Genomic DNA, 21,208 nt, shown 5'->3' on the forward strand with positions numbered 1-21,208 from the left:
TCCTACAAGTGTTGTTACCTAATTCAGATAGGATAGTGCAGTTATCTTTTGAGCTTCCGCTCCGTTGTATCACCTTTTATTCTCATAGCATGATTCAGTGCATCATCACCGTGTTCTTGTGTTTTTGAGTTCCTATTCTCTCTCATTTTTTGCCGTACACACTGTGTTACTCCCGCAAACCCTAGTGTCTCTTTGTACTGTCGCTTATTTTGACATGATATCAGAGCATATCTATTATTTTTGACATGGTATCATAGCGTAGGAGCTCAAAGAGCCAAAGTTTTATTCATCAAAGAAGGCAAAGACAGGTTGTGGGTTTAGCATCATCTATTGATTCCCCCTTCATTTCTGCTACATCCCCAAGAGACAGAGATACCCCCCTCTTCCTCTCCCACCCACCCACACTTTTACAGGTTGACACTCTGATGCTATGACTTCTCCCTAGGCAGATGGATAGACCATTGGGTGCTCCTCTTCCGGTATCACCCGCACCCCCATTGATGCTTGCCGCCATGGACCTTTGCTCCCTACCTTGTTGGAGTATATGTGTCTATCCCCAGGCACTCGTTGTGCCACCTCTCCCTTTTGGGCTACATAGTTTATGATGCACCGACTTTCAAATTTTTATGCTCAAGACAATAAGATATATTTGATGCGTACTATACCCTTTCGAGCCACAGGAGGATTGACTGGTACTACGGCCTCCTTGCGACTGCCAAGATATGCTACGGAGGTTGCTTCTATCTCTTCTAGGGTTTTAGGAATGCCACCTTGACAACCTGCAGTTTTGTAATCCGCTTTCTTAAGAGACAGTGATTGTCGGATATTGTCCCCTCGACAGTCTGCTCCCTCAGGAGACAATGATCCGTTCTATTACTTTGGCTCCACAATACGCTCTATTGAGAGATTGTGACTATTACGCCTCACCTTTTCCCACCCTCAACTACTCAGGTTTGAGAGGCTATCTTTGGGAGTTTGATACCCCAAATACCTTCTTCGGCGCGACTAGTGGCACTTTCTTCATCATCAGATGATTTGGAGTTCATGATCCATGAGTTTTTAGATTCCTTGTCTTTTGCAGAGGGAGATATACTCTTTCTGCCCTCCGAGGAGGCTCCTACTTCTTCTGTGGCTTTAGAGGGGGCCCTTGTACCTCCACCCTCAGGCTTGGCACCTACTCATCATGAAGTTCGTCACCCTCCATTCTCTTTTAGGATGGTTGTATTTAAGTAGTCATTTCTCCTACTGATACCTAGGATCTTTAGAGATTGCCTAGATTGGGGCCTTGGAGGTTCAGTCGTGACTTGGTGACGAGACCTTCGAATTCCTTCTAGCATGGAGTTATAGAGTTAGTGGCTTCTCTCGCGAGGTGGATTCAGGTTCTATAGTTCATCCTATCTACTGTTCCTTACCATAGGTTACCATTCAAGTGGAAACCTTGGATCTTCGGGATCCTCTACCTCTTCATTGTATCTCTCTTTGCTTCCCTTTCTTCATCCCTTCTTGGGCCTAAGAGGAAGTGTTTAGAAACCACTTCTTCAGTTTACACACTTAATTTAGGGTTTCGTATTGACAGCCCCAAAAAGGGTTGGTGTGCACATTTTTGCCACTTTTTCAGTGGGCGACTACACAATGGTGTGCCACCCTAGACAAATTGTGCCTATAAATAGGTAGTCACTTCATTCATTCTTCACCACCTCACCACTCTTGAGTCATTCTTCACCCGTCTTCCTCCGTCATAAGACACCCTTCACTTCTCTCACCATCCCCTTTCACCGCCCTCATACCCCTTCCGGGCAACATTGTAGTTCGTTGCTTGTCGTGATTGCCTTCACCCTTCCTCTTTTGCCTTAAGCGCCCTATTTCAGCATTAAGCCTTGCGTTTGGAGCATCTTCCACTCGGTGTCACCATCATCTGCTTGGTGTCAGCACCCTTTTTCATCAGGCTTCACCTTCACCTGCATTTTTTAGTGTGGAGATCTTCTCCTTTCTTGGCGTCATCATCTTTAGCTTGGAGTTAGCATCCTAGTCTTTGGCGACGATTCCATCATCGAGCGCTAGTGATTTTATCACTCGTCCATCAAAGGGGCTGCTGGGACCTGCGTTTTTGTAGCGTGGCTCCTCTTCCATCACCTGGCGCCACTTGTCTATCACAAGGGTTGCTGGTACTTGCGTTTTTGCACCCTGGATCCTCCTCCATCACTTGGCGTTACTCCTTTATGATAGGGGCATTTGGGACGTGCGTTTTTGTAACCTGGCTTCTCCTCCATCACCTAGTGTTGCTCTTTATCATAGAGGCTACTGAGACTTGCGTTTTTGCAGCCCGGCTCACCTCCATCATCTGGCGTCATCAATATCCACCTGGCATCAACATCCGGGTTGCTCTTCCTACATTTGATAGCTCTGACAATGTGGGATTTGCGTTTTTGTTGCCCAGGTCACTCCTCAATATTAGAGGACCAGGGTTCACTCCCTCGACAATTGGTGATCATCTTCCACATCTTCGACAGCATTAGAGGATTTCGGTCCGCTCCCTTGCGAGGTGATTACTTCGATAGCTCGTTGTTAGGACGATTGCATTTCACTCCCTTCACTGTGCAAATTTCCCATAGGTGTTGTTATGTGATTGAGACAAGACAATGCAGTTATCTTCTGAGCTTTGGCTTTGCTGTATCAACTTTTCTTCTTATAACATGATTCAATGCATCATCAACTTGTTCCTCTTGTGTTTTTGAGTTCCTACTCTCTCTTAGTGTTTGCCATACGCACTTTGTGGGAGACTCCCTGCAAACCCTACCGTCTTTGTACTATCGTTTATTTTGACATGGTATCAGAGCATACATGTTATTTTTGACATAGGTATGCTGTGATACCATGTCAAGAAATGACTATTGTGAAAGCAAACCAGAGAGAGAGTAGGCTTTTGTGGAGAGAAATTGTGTGCACGGCAAACATTGAGAGAGAAGAGAAGCTTAAAAAACATAGAAGATCATGAAGCATTGAATCATGCTAAGTGAATAAGTTGATATATAGAGCTGACAAAGTTGAAGTTTTGAAGATAGCTGCACTATTGTGTCTGATTAGGTAGCAATACTTGGTAGGGAATTTGCAAAGTGAAAGGGGGTGAAACACAGTCCTTTGGCAGTAGGATATTGAAGATGTATGTTGAAGGTGTAGGATAGTTGTGGAGGGAGGGGAACCTTTGGTGCCGTCAGAGTCAAGGAAGATCACCAACTACGAACTCGTACTTTGGAAGATGAAGATCAACAGGAAGGCATGCCAAATAAGAAAGTCCAACCGTTGATGGAAAAGGAACAACAAAATCACATGTATTTGAGGTAGTAGGTGCTTGATGGAGCCATCGCCGATGCCAAGGAGGTGTCAAATTGTGAAACACAGCCTGAGAGGCTGAAACAGAAGAACATTGCAAAAGAAAGAACTCATAGATGTGCTTGGGGAATGGAATCCATAAACCAAACACGAGACAATTGTGTACAATAGTGAGTCACTGGTTGCGTGTGCACTGGCACCGGCTCCTTTGTTCAACAGGAAGTCCACTCGGTGAATGATGACATATATGAGGAGGAGGAGGAGCCCCACTATAAATAGACATAAAATAGGCCATAAGTAAATGCGGGTCTCGGCGGACCAGCATTAATGCTGGCCGAGTGGCACTACCAATCTGGCATAATATACACAAATAAAATCCTTAAAATAGATACAAATGTGCCCAGCCCTAATAGGCGTGCACAAACTCACACATGAGATGACAATCGTGCTGACAGTTGTCTAGGGCACGCTTTGAGGACAAAGATGGGATGATGGATGATGAAGAAGAAGATGAATTTACTGCTGAAAATAAATGTACAATTGTTGGGGCTTAATTGGCAATTGTTGTGAGGTACAACACTCATTAATGCAGGGACAACATTAAATACAGCAAGTATAACAGATGAACTGATAGGGATAGCTGCTGTAACAGTGAATATAGGAGTAAATAAAGTGTGTGTAGTGATGGAGGAAGCTTGGACAGCCAAGAAAAAGAACTTTAGATATGTTTTAACTTTAGAAGTGTTCGTGGAATACTATCCAAGAAAAATGAATGGTCTGAAGAGGAATACAATGTTTTTTTTGAAAGGTTGGAAATCTTTGGAAACATGCAAAGAAAAAGATACGGGCTCCATTGTGAGTCATTAATTTAGTGATAGGGCTATGCAATTACAAGTAATGAGGGAGTTTCATGAGAGTCTGTGGGCTGGCTATAGAGGTGTTTGGGGCACATTTGAGAAGATTAAGGAAAGGTATTGGCGCAAGGAATGTATAAGGATGTCTTACACTTTGTGGAATCATGCAGTACGTGGCAAATGTCTTTAGTAGTCAAACATAGAGACCGGTTGCAGCCAACCTATCCTTTGTCTGTTCATTATAATTGGGTGGTAGATTTGAGCACCATGCCTACAAGACTTTGATAGATAAGATACCTCATGCTTGTGTGTGAGGATTTGACTAATCAAGTGGAAGGGAGAGTTGTATGCATTAAGGCAATGTAGCTTGTATGCAAATTTCTCTTGGAAGAGGTCTTTTGCCGCTATGGTTGTGTAGGCAAGTTTACAAGTGACAGAGGGGAACTAGATGCAGATGAGGCTTGTGGTTGTTTTTCTCTCGGTTGGGAATTAAGCTTGCATACTTTAGCATATAATCTAGAGGGTAATGGGAAGAGTGAGAGGCCATCTACCTATCATCAAGGCTTTGGCAAAGTCATGTAGAGGCAGAGTAAAGGAGTGGCCACGGCTATTACCATATGCATTATGGGCTAATTGGATGACGGCATTGGCAAATTCATATAGATGCAGAGTAAAGGACTGGCCACGGTTATTACCACATGTATTATGGGCTGATTGGATGACACATAATGCAATGACTAGATATATGCCTCCTGAATTGATGTATGGATAAGAGCCTACTATACCTATTGAAGAGGTGGTTGCCATATGGAGTGTGTTACCTCGGGAGGAAGGGTTGAGTAGAGGTCACATTTGCAACAATCTGTGATTTGTTCTCAGATCATCAAATGATCAATTTATAATCAATTTATGCTCAATTTTCAATGGTTTGTATCCCATGGGTGAAGTGTACATGCATATATGCTGGAATCACAATGAATCCCTTTGCTGACACATGAAGAAATGGCATCGATATTATTCTATCTTTATGCTAGGTGGCTTTGGGGGGACTATACTCATTTACATGACTCTTGACAATATCTAACTCGATAACTCTTTTCCACTTTATATGATCTAGGTATGGGCCATGCCATCTTTTTTTATGACCTATATCAATCTTGACAATATTTGACCTGATAACTTAGTTCCACTTTGTATGAGTGAGATATAAGTATGGGAAATCCAAAATTTACTATAGCACTAGAAGTGCGTCCATATGTAATCCATGTGTCCTCATCCATGATTACATCTTTGCATACCAACAACATATCTCTCCATACTTTACTAATTGTCTAGAGGAAGTCAATGCCAATTGTGGATATCTATACCTTCGGAGCTCCCATATCCTCTTTAAGCAAGTCACCAAGTAAAATACGACCTCCATAACACATGTGCTCCTACTATCTCAGCTCTAATAATCTCATGGGGCCTCTCAGTACCCTTCCATGCCTTCTTGGAGAAATTACATAGTGCATTGAACACAATCTAAGCAAGGATTAGAGAATACATAAAAAATATGAGGAGAATAGAAACCTCTTTAATTTCAAATGAATTGATACAAAATGGCTATATCCACTCGTGCTGGAATGTAGCCATCATCACTCATTGGAAGGTAGCAAGCGTGTTACGGAGCGGGTTTGCAAAGAAACTTGAAATTTCTCAGCCTTTGGTGATCTCAATGCTGTAATCTTTGGAGCAAGGCTGGGAGATGAGAGAGAATGCTGAGGAGAGAGAAAGTTCAGACTTTCTTGGCGAATAACTAAAGAAAATCTGTCATTTACTATTGCTGCCCTGTCTCAACAGCTTGTAGATGCAAAGAACTGAATAAAATAAGTTACTTACTGCAATTGCTTTGTCTCAATAGCATGTAGATGCTGTCATCTATCGTTGATTGGTCTTCTTCTGCCCGTGGTTGCCTCAAAAGGTCCTCCAATGGCTGCAAATCAGACCAGCAGCATCTCCTCCCTCTCTCTTGCAAGCTAAATACACTAAAATGCCTCTCTTTAGCCTCTAAATACATTTTTAGTCTTGCATGGGCATTTTTGACAAGTGGCAGCCTTTCCAAATGGTTTTTTCAGCATTATTCATAATTAAATATTAATTTTCAGTCTTTAAATACTGAAAATTAATCTAATAATTATTTGGGTGCCTTGAAAAATAATTTGATTGGCCAATAATTAAATTGGCTAGGAAACTTCCATTCTAGAGTGTCCCTACGTCATCTTTGACCATTAGATTTGTGTTAGGTACCATTAAACGCGACTTCTCTAGTATCACCAATTGACACTTATGGCCAAATGAATGATCTAGGCCAACAATTGGCACCAGATACCACCAAGTATTTATGTGGCATAACTTATATCAACTTTTATCTTTTACATCCCGTGATTTTCTCGGGTCTTGAGCTCGTAAATTTGCTTTAATCCTAGTTGCACCTCACATGTGCAACATTTACTTAACCATGTGATTTAAAATTAATCCACATGTTAAGTGAGGTTTCAAAAATACATGTCCTCATGACATCGAGGGCTATAGAGGAAGGAGATTGGATGTTGGTTTATGACAACAATTTAGATAATTAGTATAGCACTATTCGGAAGGTCACAAAATGGTGGTTTAGCATGTATGTGGTGAGACATGTGCATGATAATGCTACCTATTCTCTCATGAGTTGATGGGACAGCATTCAAGATTCCAATTGTAGGGAAGTAGATCAAAGTCTTCAAAAGACGCGAGTTTGATGCATATGAGGTAGAGGGGCTGGATATAGGTACTTCCCAAGACACAATTGAGGAGGATGACGAGGATAACATTGAGGTGGGTGAAGGAGGCTTGGAACATGCTGAAGAATGATATTTTATGGCACATGTTAGAGGATGTGCGGGTTTGGAGGGGGTGGACGTGATACGATTTGATGTCTATACTATGAAGGCAAATGATAATTTGTAGATCCATGCATTCAGGGGTTTGTAAACATGACATAGCAAGAAAGGTTGTGGGAGATCTTGAGTCACTACAAAGTCTTGATTTAGTGGTTTAGTCACAAGTGTTGAGGTTGGACTCAAGGGGAGAAGGGAAAGTCAAGTAGGTCCATGATTAAGAGTAAGAAGGCATGTGACCCATGTAGGGGGTAAGTGGGAGACTTCAGAGACTATTGTGGAGTAAGGAAAGTAGGGAAATAACGTGAGGAGGAGGGCAGCAATTCAATATGGATTTTTAGGCGCAAACAATCTTGGAGAGGGTAGCATCATTGGTGGTGAGGGAGGAGATAAAAACTCATGCAAAGAGGAAGCTTTGGCAAGAGAGAAGAGGGCTGAAGACTCTTGGATACTTAAGAGTATTGTTTTGGGCAACAAAGAAGTGGTTCTTGTGGCTCACTTGAGTTGTGTGAAGCAGGGTAAAATAGGTACTCAGGCTGAATACTGCTGTCTTAAGTTTTCATCTTGAATCTTTGGTTACAAGGATCAACACTTGAAGCATTTGCTTATCTACAATTGGTAGATGTTTGAAGTATATGAAGAGCACACTCTACGGTGATTTTGGGGCAGCATATAGGTGGTTTTTGTTGCTGTAAATAACGGTAAAATGGGCATTAGGGCCCATACATGGATTTCATTGGTTTTTTTACTTGCTATTACTTGGTTTCATAACTAGTTGATGGTAGCTACTATATGCTACAAATTTTCTTGGATTGGGTACGAGTTTTGAAGCTTTTATGATTGCATAAAGTCTATGTACATCAGAGAGTTGTCCTATAGTAGGCTTATCTTTGAGTTCTTATCTCACAGTTGTTTGTTAAGGCCTTTGACTTAACACCCCCCAACAATGTCCCATCCCAAAGCAACTAGGGCATCGGATAGAGGGTGCATGTTCGCTACCGAGTGTGTCCAACAGCTAGTTGCTCTCATGGGAGTGGGTTGAGGGAGGTATTGGTGTGTATCATCCTAGAGACGCATTGGTAGTGCAACAACCACTAAGGTGCCTTTTTCTTCTTTTTGTCCTGCACCTTTTGTTATTTCCTTTTTTCCATTTCCCGCTCCTCTGTGCCGCGGTAAACACTTACTATTGTAGCATTATCACATAACATCATACTTGCCTCTATTTGGCTGTCTAGTGAATACTCTTGCTTACTATTGCAAGATTATCACACAATATTATCTAAGAGAGAAATGGAGTGTCATGGAAGCTTCTCTTTGTGTGTCTATTGCATGCTTGATTGTTGGAACCATAGAGGCCTTCATGAACATGCATGTGGTGAGGAGAGCTGCTAAAGTTGTATTTATGGTGTGAGAGGTCATCTTCTATAATCTAGTTTTGATCGTCGTCAAAAGCTTATGAAAATTAGTCACATAATAGTCAAAGATTAGAGACTAGCTATGTAGAGGTTGATGAAGAGAAGTGTTGAAAACACAAAACAACCTATTGAAGATGATGACAGTTGATCACTGACAACAGTGAGAGGCTAGCCGACAACAATAGACCACGTAGCAGTAGTAGCATGGGTTTGGATAGCTAGTGGAAGAGGGCCGATGGTTGAAACCTACAAGATGAGGATGGGGCTGAATGATGGGCAGCTTGTCTACTTATGGATGTGGAAGTATCCCCTTGAATTAGGATTTTGCATGTGAGACATATGCTCTTTGGAACCACTCCCCATTTAATTACAATTTTGGTAATTTATTGTTTTGGGGCTGTTTTAAAGAGCTAATTAGTGGGTAATGAATTTTTAGCTCAACATGGCGGATTAGATGTTGCTCTCTCTCTACTACCATCAACATCATCAGCTAGCCTGGTGGACTGCTATTGCCATGTTTTTGGAGTGTCACAACATACTTTGCCATCATTCTCAATGACCTCTACCACTTTGAGCCCCCAAATTATATCATTCATCTTCCCCTTCACTCATTCTCATTTAGTATTCTATAGATTGTATTCTATGTTTTGTTGTGTATTTTGTGTTCTTTGTGTTTCTTTACAAGGTTTCGCCCTAGAAACATGTAAGGGTTGAGGCCTATTATATCATATTGCAGCACTATAATGTGGGTGGAGACCTAGATTTTTTAGCACTCCCTTGGTGGCTCTGCGTTCTCTTATAGTTTAATCCCATTTTCTTCTAATCTAAGTATGGCGATTGTTATTGCTTCTTGTCCTATGGCCAAGTTTTGAGAAATCTATGATGCTACTACTAACTATAGAGGTTGTCCATCTTCACTAGTTTCAAGCAGAGATGCTCCTCCCATCCTTGCAAGTACACTCAGCACCCTTGTTAATAGAGCCAACATAGGGTAATGCGTGAGGAGCTCCATGAGAACATTGCTTTGCTCCTACTTTGGCATAATCTCGATGTTGAATGCTGTTTCTCCTTCGAGATTGATGTGATGGTGAGAGGGGGTTGCTTTATCCTCTTTCTACATATAGGTTTTGGTTTGTTGATGTCTTTGACATCGACACCTTTATGCTTGTACTTAGATTGCTACTCATGCACTTTGTAAAAGGGCACTTGAGTAAATGCAAACCCCTTCAGGGCGCTACTCTTGCAAACACCTGCTGTACAACATGCCTCAACTTGCACTTCCCTTGCATCATTTTGTTTTTTGTGATGTGGGTGCTTGGATAGAGGTGAACATTGTTGTTACTCAAGGTGTCTTAGTTGCTACCTGCCATGGTTGGAGGCTTTGCCACCAAACTGCTGTTATAATGCATAATGCAGCTGTCAGCTCCCCCAAATGAAGTTTTTTTGCTGCTTGGACTGTTGCCTACAGCCAAAATGCAGATTTTTTTATCATCCTTGGCTTCATTTTGTTGGTGTGTATGATTGTTGACATGTTGTACCTAGTTGTTTATGATCTGACTCTGCCTTTGGCACCACAATGCATACAACTTATACACAATGTTACATTCTTGGACATCTAGATGGCTGAAGTGACTCAGTGAGAATGGGCTAGGGGCACTTTAGGGTTAGGGCAGCCAAGTCCTATTTATAGGACTAAAAGCCCTATAGTGCACTTTTATTATGTGATCACCACTCTTGGACTCTTGGCTCGTTGGCTGACGCATCCGTACACTAGGATGGTGTGGGCTGCTAGTTATCAAGAAAAGTGACAGGACGGTATGCACTCATACCACATCAGAGAGATAGTAGGGTTTGCAAGAAAAGCAGAGTGCACAACAAACACTGAGAGACGAAACTTGAGAATAAGAGAGAAGAATTATGAACATTGAATCATGCTGAGAAAATCTTGTTGATTCAACGGAGCAAAGCTCAAAGATGATTGCATTGTCTTGGTTGATCAGGCGGCAGCGCCTGCAGGGAATTTGCAGAGTGAAGGGAGTGAAAACAGTCCTCCATGTAGTGGGGTATTGAAAGTAAAGGCTAAATGGTGAAGGACTGCTGTAGAGGGAGTGGAATGCTGAGAAAATCGTGTTGATACAATGGAGCAAAGCTCAAAGATGACTGCACTGTCTTGGTCGATCAGGCAGTAGCGCCTGCAAGGAATTTGCACAGTGAAGGGAGTGAAAACAGTCCTGTAGGTAGTGGGGTGTTGAAAGTAAAGGCTAAATGGTGAAGGACTGCTGTAGAGGGAGTGGAATGCAATTGTAGGATGCTGTTGGAGAGAACAAGATGATTATCAGTTACCACCGAGCTCTAGATTAGCAAGGCTGTTTGCCTTAGGGTAAAAAAGAGAAGTAGAAGGCCTCCCAACTGCAAAACACAGCATGGAGGGGCAGCATACTGCTTGTTGGAGCCAAGACAGATGTGAGAAAGGGGCTACACTACAAAACACAAATGCTGATGTGGAAAATGGCAGCTCTAGGAGGAGGGTGTCTTTGTCTAGATAGCAAATGCAAAAGTGGGCTGCAGCAGAAGATGAAAATGTAGATGTGGGTAATGTGGACAAAGGTGGGCAGCAGTCCTGGGCAATGTGGCAGGCTCGGCGATAGCCAGCTGATGGTGGTGACAGCTCTAGGTGCAGTGGGTAGCAGCTAGACAGCTCTAGATGGCAGTACTTGAACCACTCCCATGAGTAGCATCCACTAGGCGCAAGACAAAATGGAGAAGGAAGAGTTGATTTGATGGAGAGAAGATGACTGAATGTGTGGGAGAGAACGTAGATAACAAGGGGAGTTAGTGCCCTATTAATAGACATATGCAGTCTCAAGTGGTGCTCTAGAATGTGGGTGCCCAGCCCTTTTTTGTGCTGTAAATGTGGAATTGGAATGAATTAATGAAAGGAAATGCAATTAATGAATGGGTTTCTCAACACCGCCTTGCAGCCCCAAAAAGGAGCCATAAGAGGTGTTAGGGAGAGAGAAGAAGAGCCACCTTGTAATCCCTGTATTCCACTCGTAAAGTGGCTTGCAGTGAAGAACAATAGACATGATGAACTTAGAGAATCCGAAACACATGTGAGAGAAGCTGCAAGCTCCGTGACTCCATGCTGGAAGGAATATAAAGGCCCAACCACTAAGTCATGGCAGAAACATCCAAGGCCTTGATCTAGAAAAACGTGCAGATCTTGGGTATCAATGGGTGACATGGCATGGAGATGTCAACCACCCCAAGAAGGTAAGGGGTGTGTGAAGACCGTAGGACGAGGAGAGACCTCCTTTGAAGTTGAAGGAATGGGATCCCCCTCTAAAGGAGAAGAAAGATGAGCCCCCTTTAAATCCCTCTCGGTGAGAGGGGGAATCAAGAAACTCATGGATCACTGCCTTTGGAGTGTTTGATGGATCACCACCTTTGGAGTGTTTGATGATGAAGGAAATGCTGAAGAAGGTGTTTGTGGCTCCAATGGAACAAAAGCTAGGCAACTCCCGGAGGTGGCCTCTCCAACCTGAGTAGAGGAGGGAGTGAAGGGAGGGGTATCACATAGAAGCTCCTTGATGCTCGCATTAGAGTCGGTGTCCGTGGAGCCATACAAGGACGGTGAGGAAATAGGTAGCTCTTGTGGAGCCACAAGTGGCCAACAACCTCTGTCTCTTAGTGGAGTAGATTGTGGAGCCAAAGGAGTGGAAGGATTCAAATAGCCACCGTCTTTCGATGGAGCGGACTAATGAGGAGACAATACCCAACGGCCATTGTCTCTCGATGGAGCAGAGCGTAGAATTGTAGGCCATGAAAGCCATTGTACTCAAAAATGGGATGGGGAAACCTCTGTAGTGCAAGCTTGCAAGAGCTTAGGGTGCATTAGATGCATCTCATTGCCTTGAGTATAAAAATTTGATAATCAAGGGAGAATGATCTGTGTGGCCCAGAAGGGTGAGGTGTCATAAGGAGTGCCAAGGGAAAGATGCATATACTTTCGGGGGTAGGGACCAAATGTCAAGGTTGATAATCTTTGGTGGTATGATTGTTCTTGTTGCAGGTGGAGCATTTAGTGGTCTGTCCTTCTGTTTGTGGAGAAGCCATAGCACCCGTGTGACAAACCTGTTCAGGGAGGGTGGGAGGGAGAAGAAGATAAGGGTGTCTTTGGATGATGTAGGGGAAATAGGGGAAAAGAAGAGTGATGCTGAACCCACAGCCTTTGTTTGCCTTCTCCTCGATAAAGAGGATCTTTAGCTCTTTGAGCACTTTTGCTTTGAGACCATGTTAAGAAATGTGACGGGGCGTTATGCACTCATACCACATCAGAGAGATAGTAGGGTTTGTGGGGAAAACATAAAAGTGTATGGCAAACAATGAGAGAAGAAAACTCAAAAGAAGAGAGAAGAATAATGAGCATTGAATCGTGCCAAAAAAATCATGCTGATACAATGGGGCAAAAGCTCGAAGATGATTGCAGTGTCTTGGTTGATTAGGCGGTAGTACCTGTAGGGAATTTGCATAGTGAAGAAATGCAGTCCTCTAGGTAGTAGAGTATCGAAGGTAAATGCTCAATGGTGAAGGATAGCTGGAGAGGGAGTGGAACACAGCCCTTGGATGCTGTCGGATGGAGAGAGCATATGCCCTACTGGATTACAAGAACAAAATGAGGCATGGTATAGAATAAATTCGTACATGAGCCATTTTATCCAAGACATCCATGTACAACACACTTGTACGACTGAAAGAATGTTGACAATGGACATTGGAAACAACCAATCAATAAATGCGAATTGAAAAGTTGTTAAAATGTCATTGAACAACCATGTAAATGGTTCACTCATGGATTTGTACACATAGATAGGTTCACACAAATAGTTGATATGTATACATTGGCAATGACCTTCAATTTCCTAGAATCCTGTTGTTGGGAGCTTTGCTGAAATGCAGATATTTCAACTTTACTTTTCTTTTGAAAATGCATGCATCAATCTGCTTCATGCAAATCCTATTGCTCATAAAATGTGTTTACACGAAGCTAGGCTGTATTCCCATACACTGAATTTTGAGTTTCAAACCTGATCTATCACTTCATTTTCTTTTCAAAATGTGTGCATAAATCACTGTCTAGAGAAGTCATGTTTCTGTAATCTAACAAGCTTGCAGTTAATATCTTCAATTGCAGGAAAATGGTCAAGAACTGCCTGGAGATGCTGCAGTACCCTCTGGATCTACAAAAAAGGAAGATGAACATTTGCAGAAAAATGCTGCAAGTATTAAAGTATTCACAGAAAAGTCATCCAAGCACCCTTCTTCTCTTTATGGTGGTAATGGTGAAACTTGTAAAACAAGTAAAAGGGATTGCCAACAATCAGGTGTACAAGAAGAGGATGAGAATGATGATCAGTCATTTTTCCAGGATGCCACTGAAGGTTCCTGTTCAGAAGCCTTAATAAGCCATAACAAAGTATGTACAATCCTTTTGTGTCTATGTGTTTTCAAGTTTTAGTTAAGTAGCAATATTTGGTCTCATTATATTTATGACCGTGTATATAGCTCACAGATGCCTTAGAATCCTCAATATGGGAAAGTGAGAAAACAGATTTCTATTCTGAAACACAGCATGCAAATGATGGTACCCTGAAAACTTCAGCGGAAGGAGGTGTAGGCAGTTCATCCATTATTAAAGAGGTGCAGAATTCAGATGTATTAACAGTGGATGCAAACAATGTGGAAGAGTTACCAACTGAATCGATTCCACCTGATGATGATATGCAAGTCATGCATCAAGGCATGCCAAAAGATTTAGAAGATGTGAGTAACTTGAACTATTCAATTTTTGGATTTCCATGTACCTTCATAGCCTTTCTCCATTGCTTTTAAGGGAATATAAGGTGAGCTTTTTATGATGGTAAAAAACTGCTTCCGGTCGTTAGAGATTGCATATGCTGCCACTATTTGAAATCTGATGATTCAACCTTTTCTTTAAATTGAATCATATCTACACGTTTTTTACAGGCAACCACCTCTATTGAAGAGCCTAGAGATGGCTCAAGAAGAACGGGATATGCGGAAATGAAAAAACTAAGTATTCGAAGGTCAAAATCTCAACAACCTGATGCTAGTAATGTTTTGGTGGGATCAGATAATGGGGAATCAATGAAGCATCAGGGACAGCTGAAGAAGGGGAAAAAAGCAAAGCAGCAAGAAGATTACACCAGTTTGAAGGAAGTGTTGAATGATACATCTCCACTTCATGGCAACACTCAAGAACAGGATCCAGGTATCTCTGAATCTGTTGAACCTAAGAGAAGGACGGGAAGGCATTGTACACCTTCTGTTAGATTGGCAGAAATTACGCAGAACACAATTTCTAATGCTACCAATGAGACCTCTAAGCAAGCAGCAGAGCCTAGAAGAAGGAGGCTTGCCACATTTTCTGCAGCTACTTTGCCTGATTCAGAGCCAGTTATCACGGATGCCACTTTTGTACCAACTACCCAGGTGCAACCTGAAAGTACTGAAGGCCAACCTGCTGCCATCGACGGGGAAAACAAAAAAAAGAGGTTACGGAAAGTTATCACTGGCAAGCGGAAAGGTAACAGTTTTTAATGTTTCTGTACATTGTTGTCTCTGAAATTTGATGTGCAGAAACCAAACAGACGTATTTTCAAACGAAACAGCTAGAACATGGTCTCCTGTTTATCTAGACAATCAAACTCTAAGAGTAAAAGCATCATGAATCAAGAAGGTTGGCTCAGATTTTAACAAGAACTAGACACTGTAACACCACTGAATGCAAAGGCACAGTTGGATTCTATAATCTACTGCTAGATTGGGTTTACACAAGGGAAGTTATTTGCCTACTTAACCCAGCCCACAATCTATTTTACCACAATGTTGGTTCAAAGTCAAGCAGACCACTCATATGTGCATGTTTTTTCTTGACTGCATTTACATGTGTCTGTTGAGATCTTTGATGCAGTTTCTCATTAGTGGCAATCAAGTATTGCTCTGCTTATAGCATTTGGGCCAGGAAACTTACCATAGTTGCACTAGTACCACGCACGAAAGAGTTCATACTATTCTGTACTTTAGGTACCATACATTACATATTAGTACCATAAGGTACCAACTTAATGGATACTTCTTTTCCTGTCCAAGCAGCACTTTGGGATGAGTTAAATGCTCCTTACACTAATATGATTATCACATGGGATTAGGTTATTTGAGATTCAAACAAATTCTCTACCTTATTTTGTCAAAAAGAATTGGAATTTAAGTTGCTTTTGGGATAGAGTAAGGTACTTTTATTGTACCATACCTTAAAAAATCTTAAGGCACCATTTAGTACCATATTTTATCATACCGTATTGTACCATACCTTTCGTACTTGACAATCAGGAAACTTACATTCAAAAGAAAGGCCATTCCATGTGATGAAACATCAACACATTTTTCGAGAAACTCTGAATCTACAATCTTTTCTCATCTTGCTCTCAATTTATATTGCTCTATTCCATACTCTTGTTCTCTTGGTCTGCCATGAATTTCATCAAGATAGTGTAACAGTCCCTACAATAACAAGACATTTGTGGCACATGGTTTAATGCTGTATGATCTTTTGAAGATCGTGTTTGGAGATGGAGATACATGTACAACTTCTTTGTATTTCTTAAATGCAGAAATTTTGTAGGTATTGGGTCTTTCACACTGTGAAACGCTGCATATTACATAGATTAAGTGACCACAATAAGAAACCTCTCTTTGATAGTGTTTATATACATAAGATATGATTTGGTTCCAGGTTGTTGAAGATTCGCTAAGGGGCTTCTTACCTCCAACATATAATAGGCCTTGGAGGCACAAGGACAAGTACTTTTGCTTGTAACAGTAGTAGACTAGAGTAAAACATTGTCCAAGGTTTGAAAGTGGAAATGTGTTTAGCCCAAAACGCAAATGTATCATAATGAAAAGGGTCATATATCTTAATCATATTATATACCTTACTGAAAACAATAACAGCATGTGAAGGGAAGCTTTGGCGAGACCCTTAAATGAATATGAATGTGGCTTGATTAGCTTTACAACAATGTTAGAACGACGAATGAAGTTGAGTGTAAGGCGAGGAATGGAAATTCAACATTTTTATTGATTCCAAGACATAGTTTTTATGGGAGGACATAAGCCCCATAATTAGAGTTAGACAAATCTCCTCTCCTATCCATTTTTTGGGCAGTTGCTAAAGGCTAGTCGAACATTATTAGACACACCTAGAAGTGTGTCTATAGTGCCAGTTCTAGGTGTGTCTATAGTGCTAGTGTGTATTCGCTATAGTGCTCTATTTTATTGTGTTCCTTGTTAGAAGGATAGGAGGATGGATACCACAAGGCATCTATTTTTTCTTTCTTCTTCATTAGAAGGATAGGAGGATGGGCAACGTATGGCTTGTTGAGAATCATCAGTCATGGACTCTTCTTGGGTGCTCATTGTGAATAGAGACATCAAGGCAACTACTACCCCATTTTTAAGTTGGAATGCTTGAATGCCCAATGTGCTTGATAAATGCCTCCAATATTCAGCATCCATGGGATAAAGTGGTTCAGTTATATACTTATCAGACGTTAGATACACATCCACTAGAGCATCGATAGAATAGATTAGGGATGAGAACCTTATGTAGTATGGGATTTGCTTCTAGCAATGGGTCTTCTGGTTGATTGATTAATAATACCTTCACACTTCACTGCATCAATATAATAGCCTAGTTGTTGACCATATTTGCTGGCCTTGTGTAGCATTGTCCAAGGTTGTGTACTAGTATTGGGCTATTGCATTGTAGTGAATTAAGAAGCGAGCACTAGGTGAGGTTTTTCCATTTTTCCCAACATTTCTTGGTAAGAATATGTATTGTTGAGCCTCCATCCAAAATGTAGTTTGGCATAAATTCCCTCGTAATACCCAAGGAGTAAATTATTTTGTGAGAAATGGCACTGGCTATGGAGGAGAGAGAAAGCGAGACATTGACAATGTGTGAGCTGAAGCAAAAGAGCAGTGTACTTGCTTAATTGAAAAAGATGGAGTGAAATTAAGGTCAAGGGTTGACCTAACTAGCCTTTCACCAACTAACTAGAATTAGGTCTATTTACTCTAGAGCCTAGTGTCACTACTTTAATGTCCTAAGACACTAGGTGTACATGCCCTATATTGACACTTTAATAAGTGTTCACACCACACAAATTACATTGGGCATTGCCTCGAATTGGCAAATTCTAACATCCCTTTGTAGTGCCAATGTGATAAAGTACAAGGATGATCAATCACCAAAGGACAATAAGTTTGACTTTCGAAAAGCCTCAAACTTCTCACATGGTAACTCTTTGGTGAAAATGTTTGCAACATTTTTTTGTGTGGGAGCATACATCAAGCTGATCTCTCTTGCATAGCATTTCTCTTTGACATAATGGTAATGCATCTCAATGTGTCTTGTTCGAGCATGAAACACAAGATTTTAGGCCATTGCAATAGCACTTTGACTATCAGTAAGAATGGGTGTAGGACCCACTCCAATGATATATGTAGATCAACCAACAATCTATGCAACCATTCACATTCCATTGTTGCTGTGAAGGTTGCCTTGTACTCAGCCTTGCAAGATGAGATAGCCACTGTAGGGTGTTTCTTACTCATCGATGAAATGTATGAATGGCTGAAACCGGTCTATGACTCATATAAAGCGGTAGTTCCTTCAATTAATACTTGGTCTTTTCTCTCACACACACAAACAGAGACCTCACTCCCTCACTCAACACCAGATTGGCCCCGAAGACCGTTGCCCCTTTCGGTATTTCTTTATCAATTAAAAGATGGAAAGTTACAAAAATGAAATGTTCCAAAATACATAATTTGTGAACAGTTGGTTTTCATCTTTTTTGAGAAATCCCAGCTGCATAAGGACAATACAGCATGACCAGAACAATATCCCTTTTAGAAAAGCATTTTCTGTGACCATAACTCAATAATTCATGTGCAGAATTGCAGTCTGTAGAACTCTCTATTCAATGTTCTTACTGTCCAGCATATCCAGAACAACATCCCTTTTAGGAAAGCATTTTCTATGACCATAACTCAATGATGCATGTGCAGAATCGCAGTCTGCAAAACTCTCTATTTACTGCTCTTACTGTCCAGCATATGCAAAACAACATCCCTTTTACCTTGGCATCATTCTAACAATAAAACAGTCCCACAAACAACACTAAATCAGAGCTGAAAAACCCTGTTCTTGTGTGACATGGTCATCACTTTCATTAGTTCCTGCATTGGAGAAGCCAAAAACTGCTCCTAAACCTGGATAGTGAGGCTCTTGCCTAAGCAGAATGTCAAAGAAAACACAAAACTGTACCTTTGATGGAATCAGCCCATCATACAAAGCATTTCCTCTGAGAATAGAGAGAGAGTTGACCAGAGGGAGCAAGCTCTATCTTCGTAAATGAGTCAGATTCGAAGAAGTACTCTCCATAGCTGATGAACTTGCAGCAATCAGCCCTCAGCTCCTCAAAACTTCATTCTCAGATTCGCCCCTTATGCCTATTACGTTTCTTTTTTAGTGCTCTCTCTCTCTCTTTTCGGAATTTGTGCCACATGGCATACATGTAACAATTTTCTTGTTTAAACCTTCTGGTCTAAAATTCTCCATGTTCGGTTCAAATTTGACCTCGGTACAGACTAGAGAATTAATCCTCGTGCAAAAATAAAGATAATGACGCGAATAGATTCTGGGGTCCAAAAATGGTAACTCTCTAAATTTTAGGGATGGTGACCCCTGCATTCCTCAATGCATTGTCTACTACAGAGGCAGAGTATGTGGTTGCTACTGAGGCATGCAAAGAGGCTTTATGGCTTTCACTTCTGGTGGGAGAGCTTGGCATCACAGAGTTACCCGTTCTCCATTGTGATAGTCAGAGTGTTATCATGCTAGCACGGAATCCTGTCTTTCATGCAAAGACAAGCACATACAGGTGAAGTACCATTTCATTAGAGATGTACTTGACAGCAAGAGCATTGAGCTTGTCAAAGTGCATACAGATGATAATCTTGCAGACCTTCTCACGAAGGGTCTTCCCACAGAGCGGTTTGCTCATTGCTGACAGATGATGGGAGTTGGATAGATATATGTATTTCAGCTTTGTACATACCTAGACTTAGTTGATTCTTTTCTCCTCTTAAGGCACATTGCCTTTAGGTGGGAGGTTGTTGGGAATAAAGGCCCTCGTGCCTTTAAATGTGCTCGGGTGTGAACACACCCTAGCATTTGTACCTACATATATATATCTATCTAAAAAACCTAAAGTGGTACACTCATCATTGTACCCAAAAATCATACACACTCTCTACTTTGCTCTCTCTCACTCTCTCTGTTGTCTTTCCGCGCCTAAGGAACAACGACTATCTCGATCTTCGTGCCTCTCCTGGTCACTACAAAGTGGTATTAAAGCTACAGTTGACGCGTTTTGTACTTTTCGGAGTTCGTGCAGGTCAATAGGTCATGTCTCGGTCAGGGACAGTTCCAGGGCGTAGGCGCATGACAAAACGTCATCTTTAGACAGACAACAGGTCATTTCGTGACCTGGCATGCAGGCGACTGGCGGGAGTTGTAGCCATGGCATCAAGCGGCACTTTTTCTGCAACGGGACTAGAGGCGAGATGACGGACGGTGCTGCAAAGCAACTGATGGGTGACCAGCGGATGGGATAGGGTGCCGGGCTGCACGGGCGACAAGCAAGTTGCACGACGGGACAGGGTGCCCGGCTGCACAGGCGACGGGCAGCAAGTCAACGGCCTATTTTTTGATTTACTTCTTATTTTTTTTTCCTTTGTCAGGTGTTCACACCTACAAGCACATATAAAAATCTCTCTCTTAAAATTTGGGGGTTTTCCCAAATATGTGCCCGACACACATTGCAATGTTCTGTGGACCAGAAATTGCGGACATCGAATACGCAAGCCTCAAATTTTTTTTCAGGATTCTCAAATGCAAGTGAGATTTTTTCTTGGATGAGTCAATCTCATTGAAATTTGTGCAATCTTGGTCCAAAAATTTGGGGCTTTTCCCGGATTTGGGGATTGTGATGCAGGACAAGACAATTCATCTCAAAAATTGCAGGAATTTGTGACATTTTGCCTTCGACATTTGGGGCTTTTCATGTACATGCAAAAATTGGGTTGAAATTTACCCAATTTCTTAACATTGATGCACATTGGACCTCGTGCAATTTGGGGCTTTTGCAGTTTGGGCAAACTTTGTGCACCATTTGGTCATTTTATGTACATGCAGGTTCAATTCCATGTAATTTGGACATCCAACATTTGCAAAATTTGGGGGTTTTGCTGAGATTGCTCTATTTTGGCAAAATTGGCCTGTTCTATGCATGATAGAGAAAAAGCAGATGTGTGGTTGATGCTTTAACCACAAAATTTTTGGGGCTTTTGACCGGGCATGTCAAATTTTATGCTCGTGGGTACATGTACGATGGAAATTGCAGCTAAAATTGGGGATTTCTCATGTAATGCGATGTATATGCCCTTGGAACAGCTGTAACCAGTTGTGGAATGCTGTAGCATATGGTTTGGTGCTTCTGAAAATTTATTTACAGATCTGAAATTTCTGCTTTTACGTGTT

General features: G+C 41.6%; 1 protein-coding gene across 1 annotated transcript in view; it reads left to right on the top strand.

Annotated features, from left to right (window-relative positions):
• The window catches only part of LOC148019642 (Homeodomain-like superfamily protein), a 95,843-nt gene that overhangs the window by 10,099 nt on the left and 64,536 nt on the right, over nt 1-21,208 (top strand). Inside the window, exons 4-6 of the mRNA XM_087699747.1 lie at nt 13,712-13,993; nt 14,083-14,340; nt 14,545-15,124. Coding sequence (XP_087555873.1) covers nt 13,712-13,993; nt 14,083-14,340; nt 14,545-15,124 — 1,120 coding nt within the window. The remainder of the gene's footprint in view (nt 1-13,711; nt 13,994-14,082; nt 14,341-14,544; nt 15,125-21,208) is intronic.

This window comes from Lygodium microphyllum, chromosome 19, assembly GCF_053477565.2.
Source record: "Lygodium microphyllum isolate KBCC chromosome 19, Lygodium_microphyllum_v1.1.10, whole genome shotgun sequence".
Lineage (NCBI taxonomy): Eukaryota > Viridiplantae > Streptophyta > Polypodiopsida > Schizaeales > Lygodiaceae > Lygodium > Lygodium microphyllum.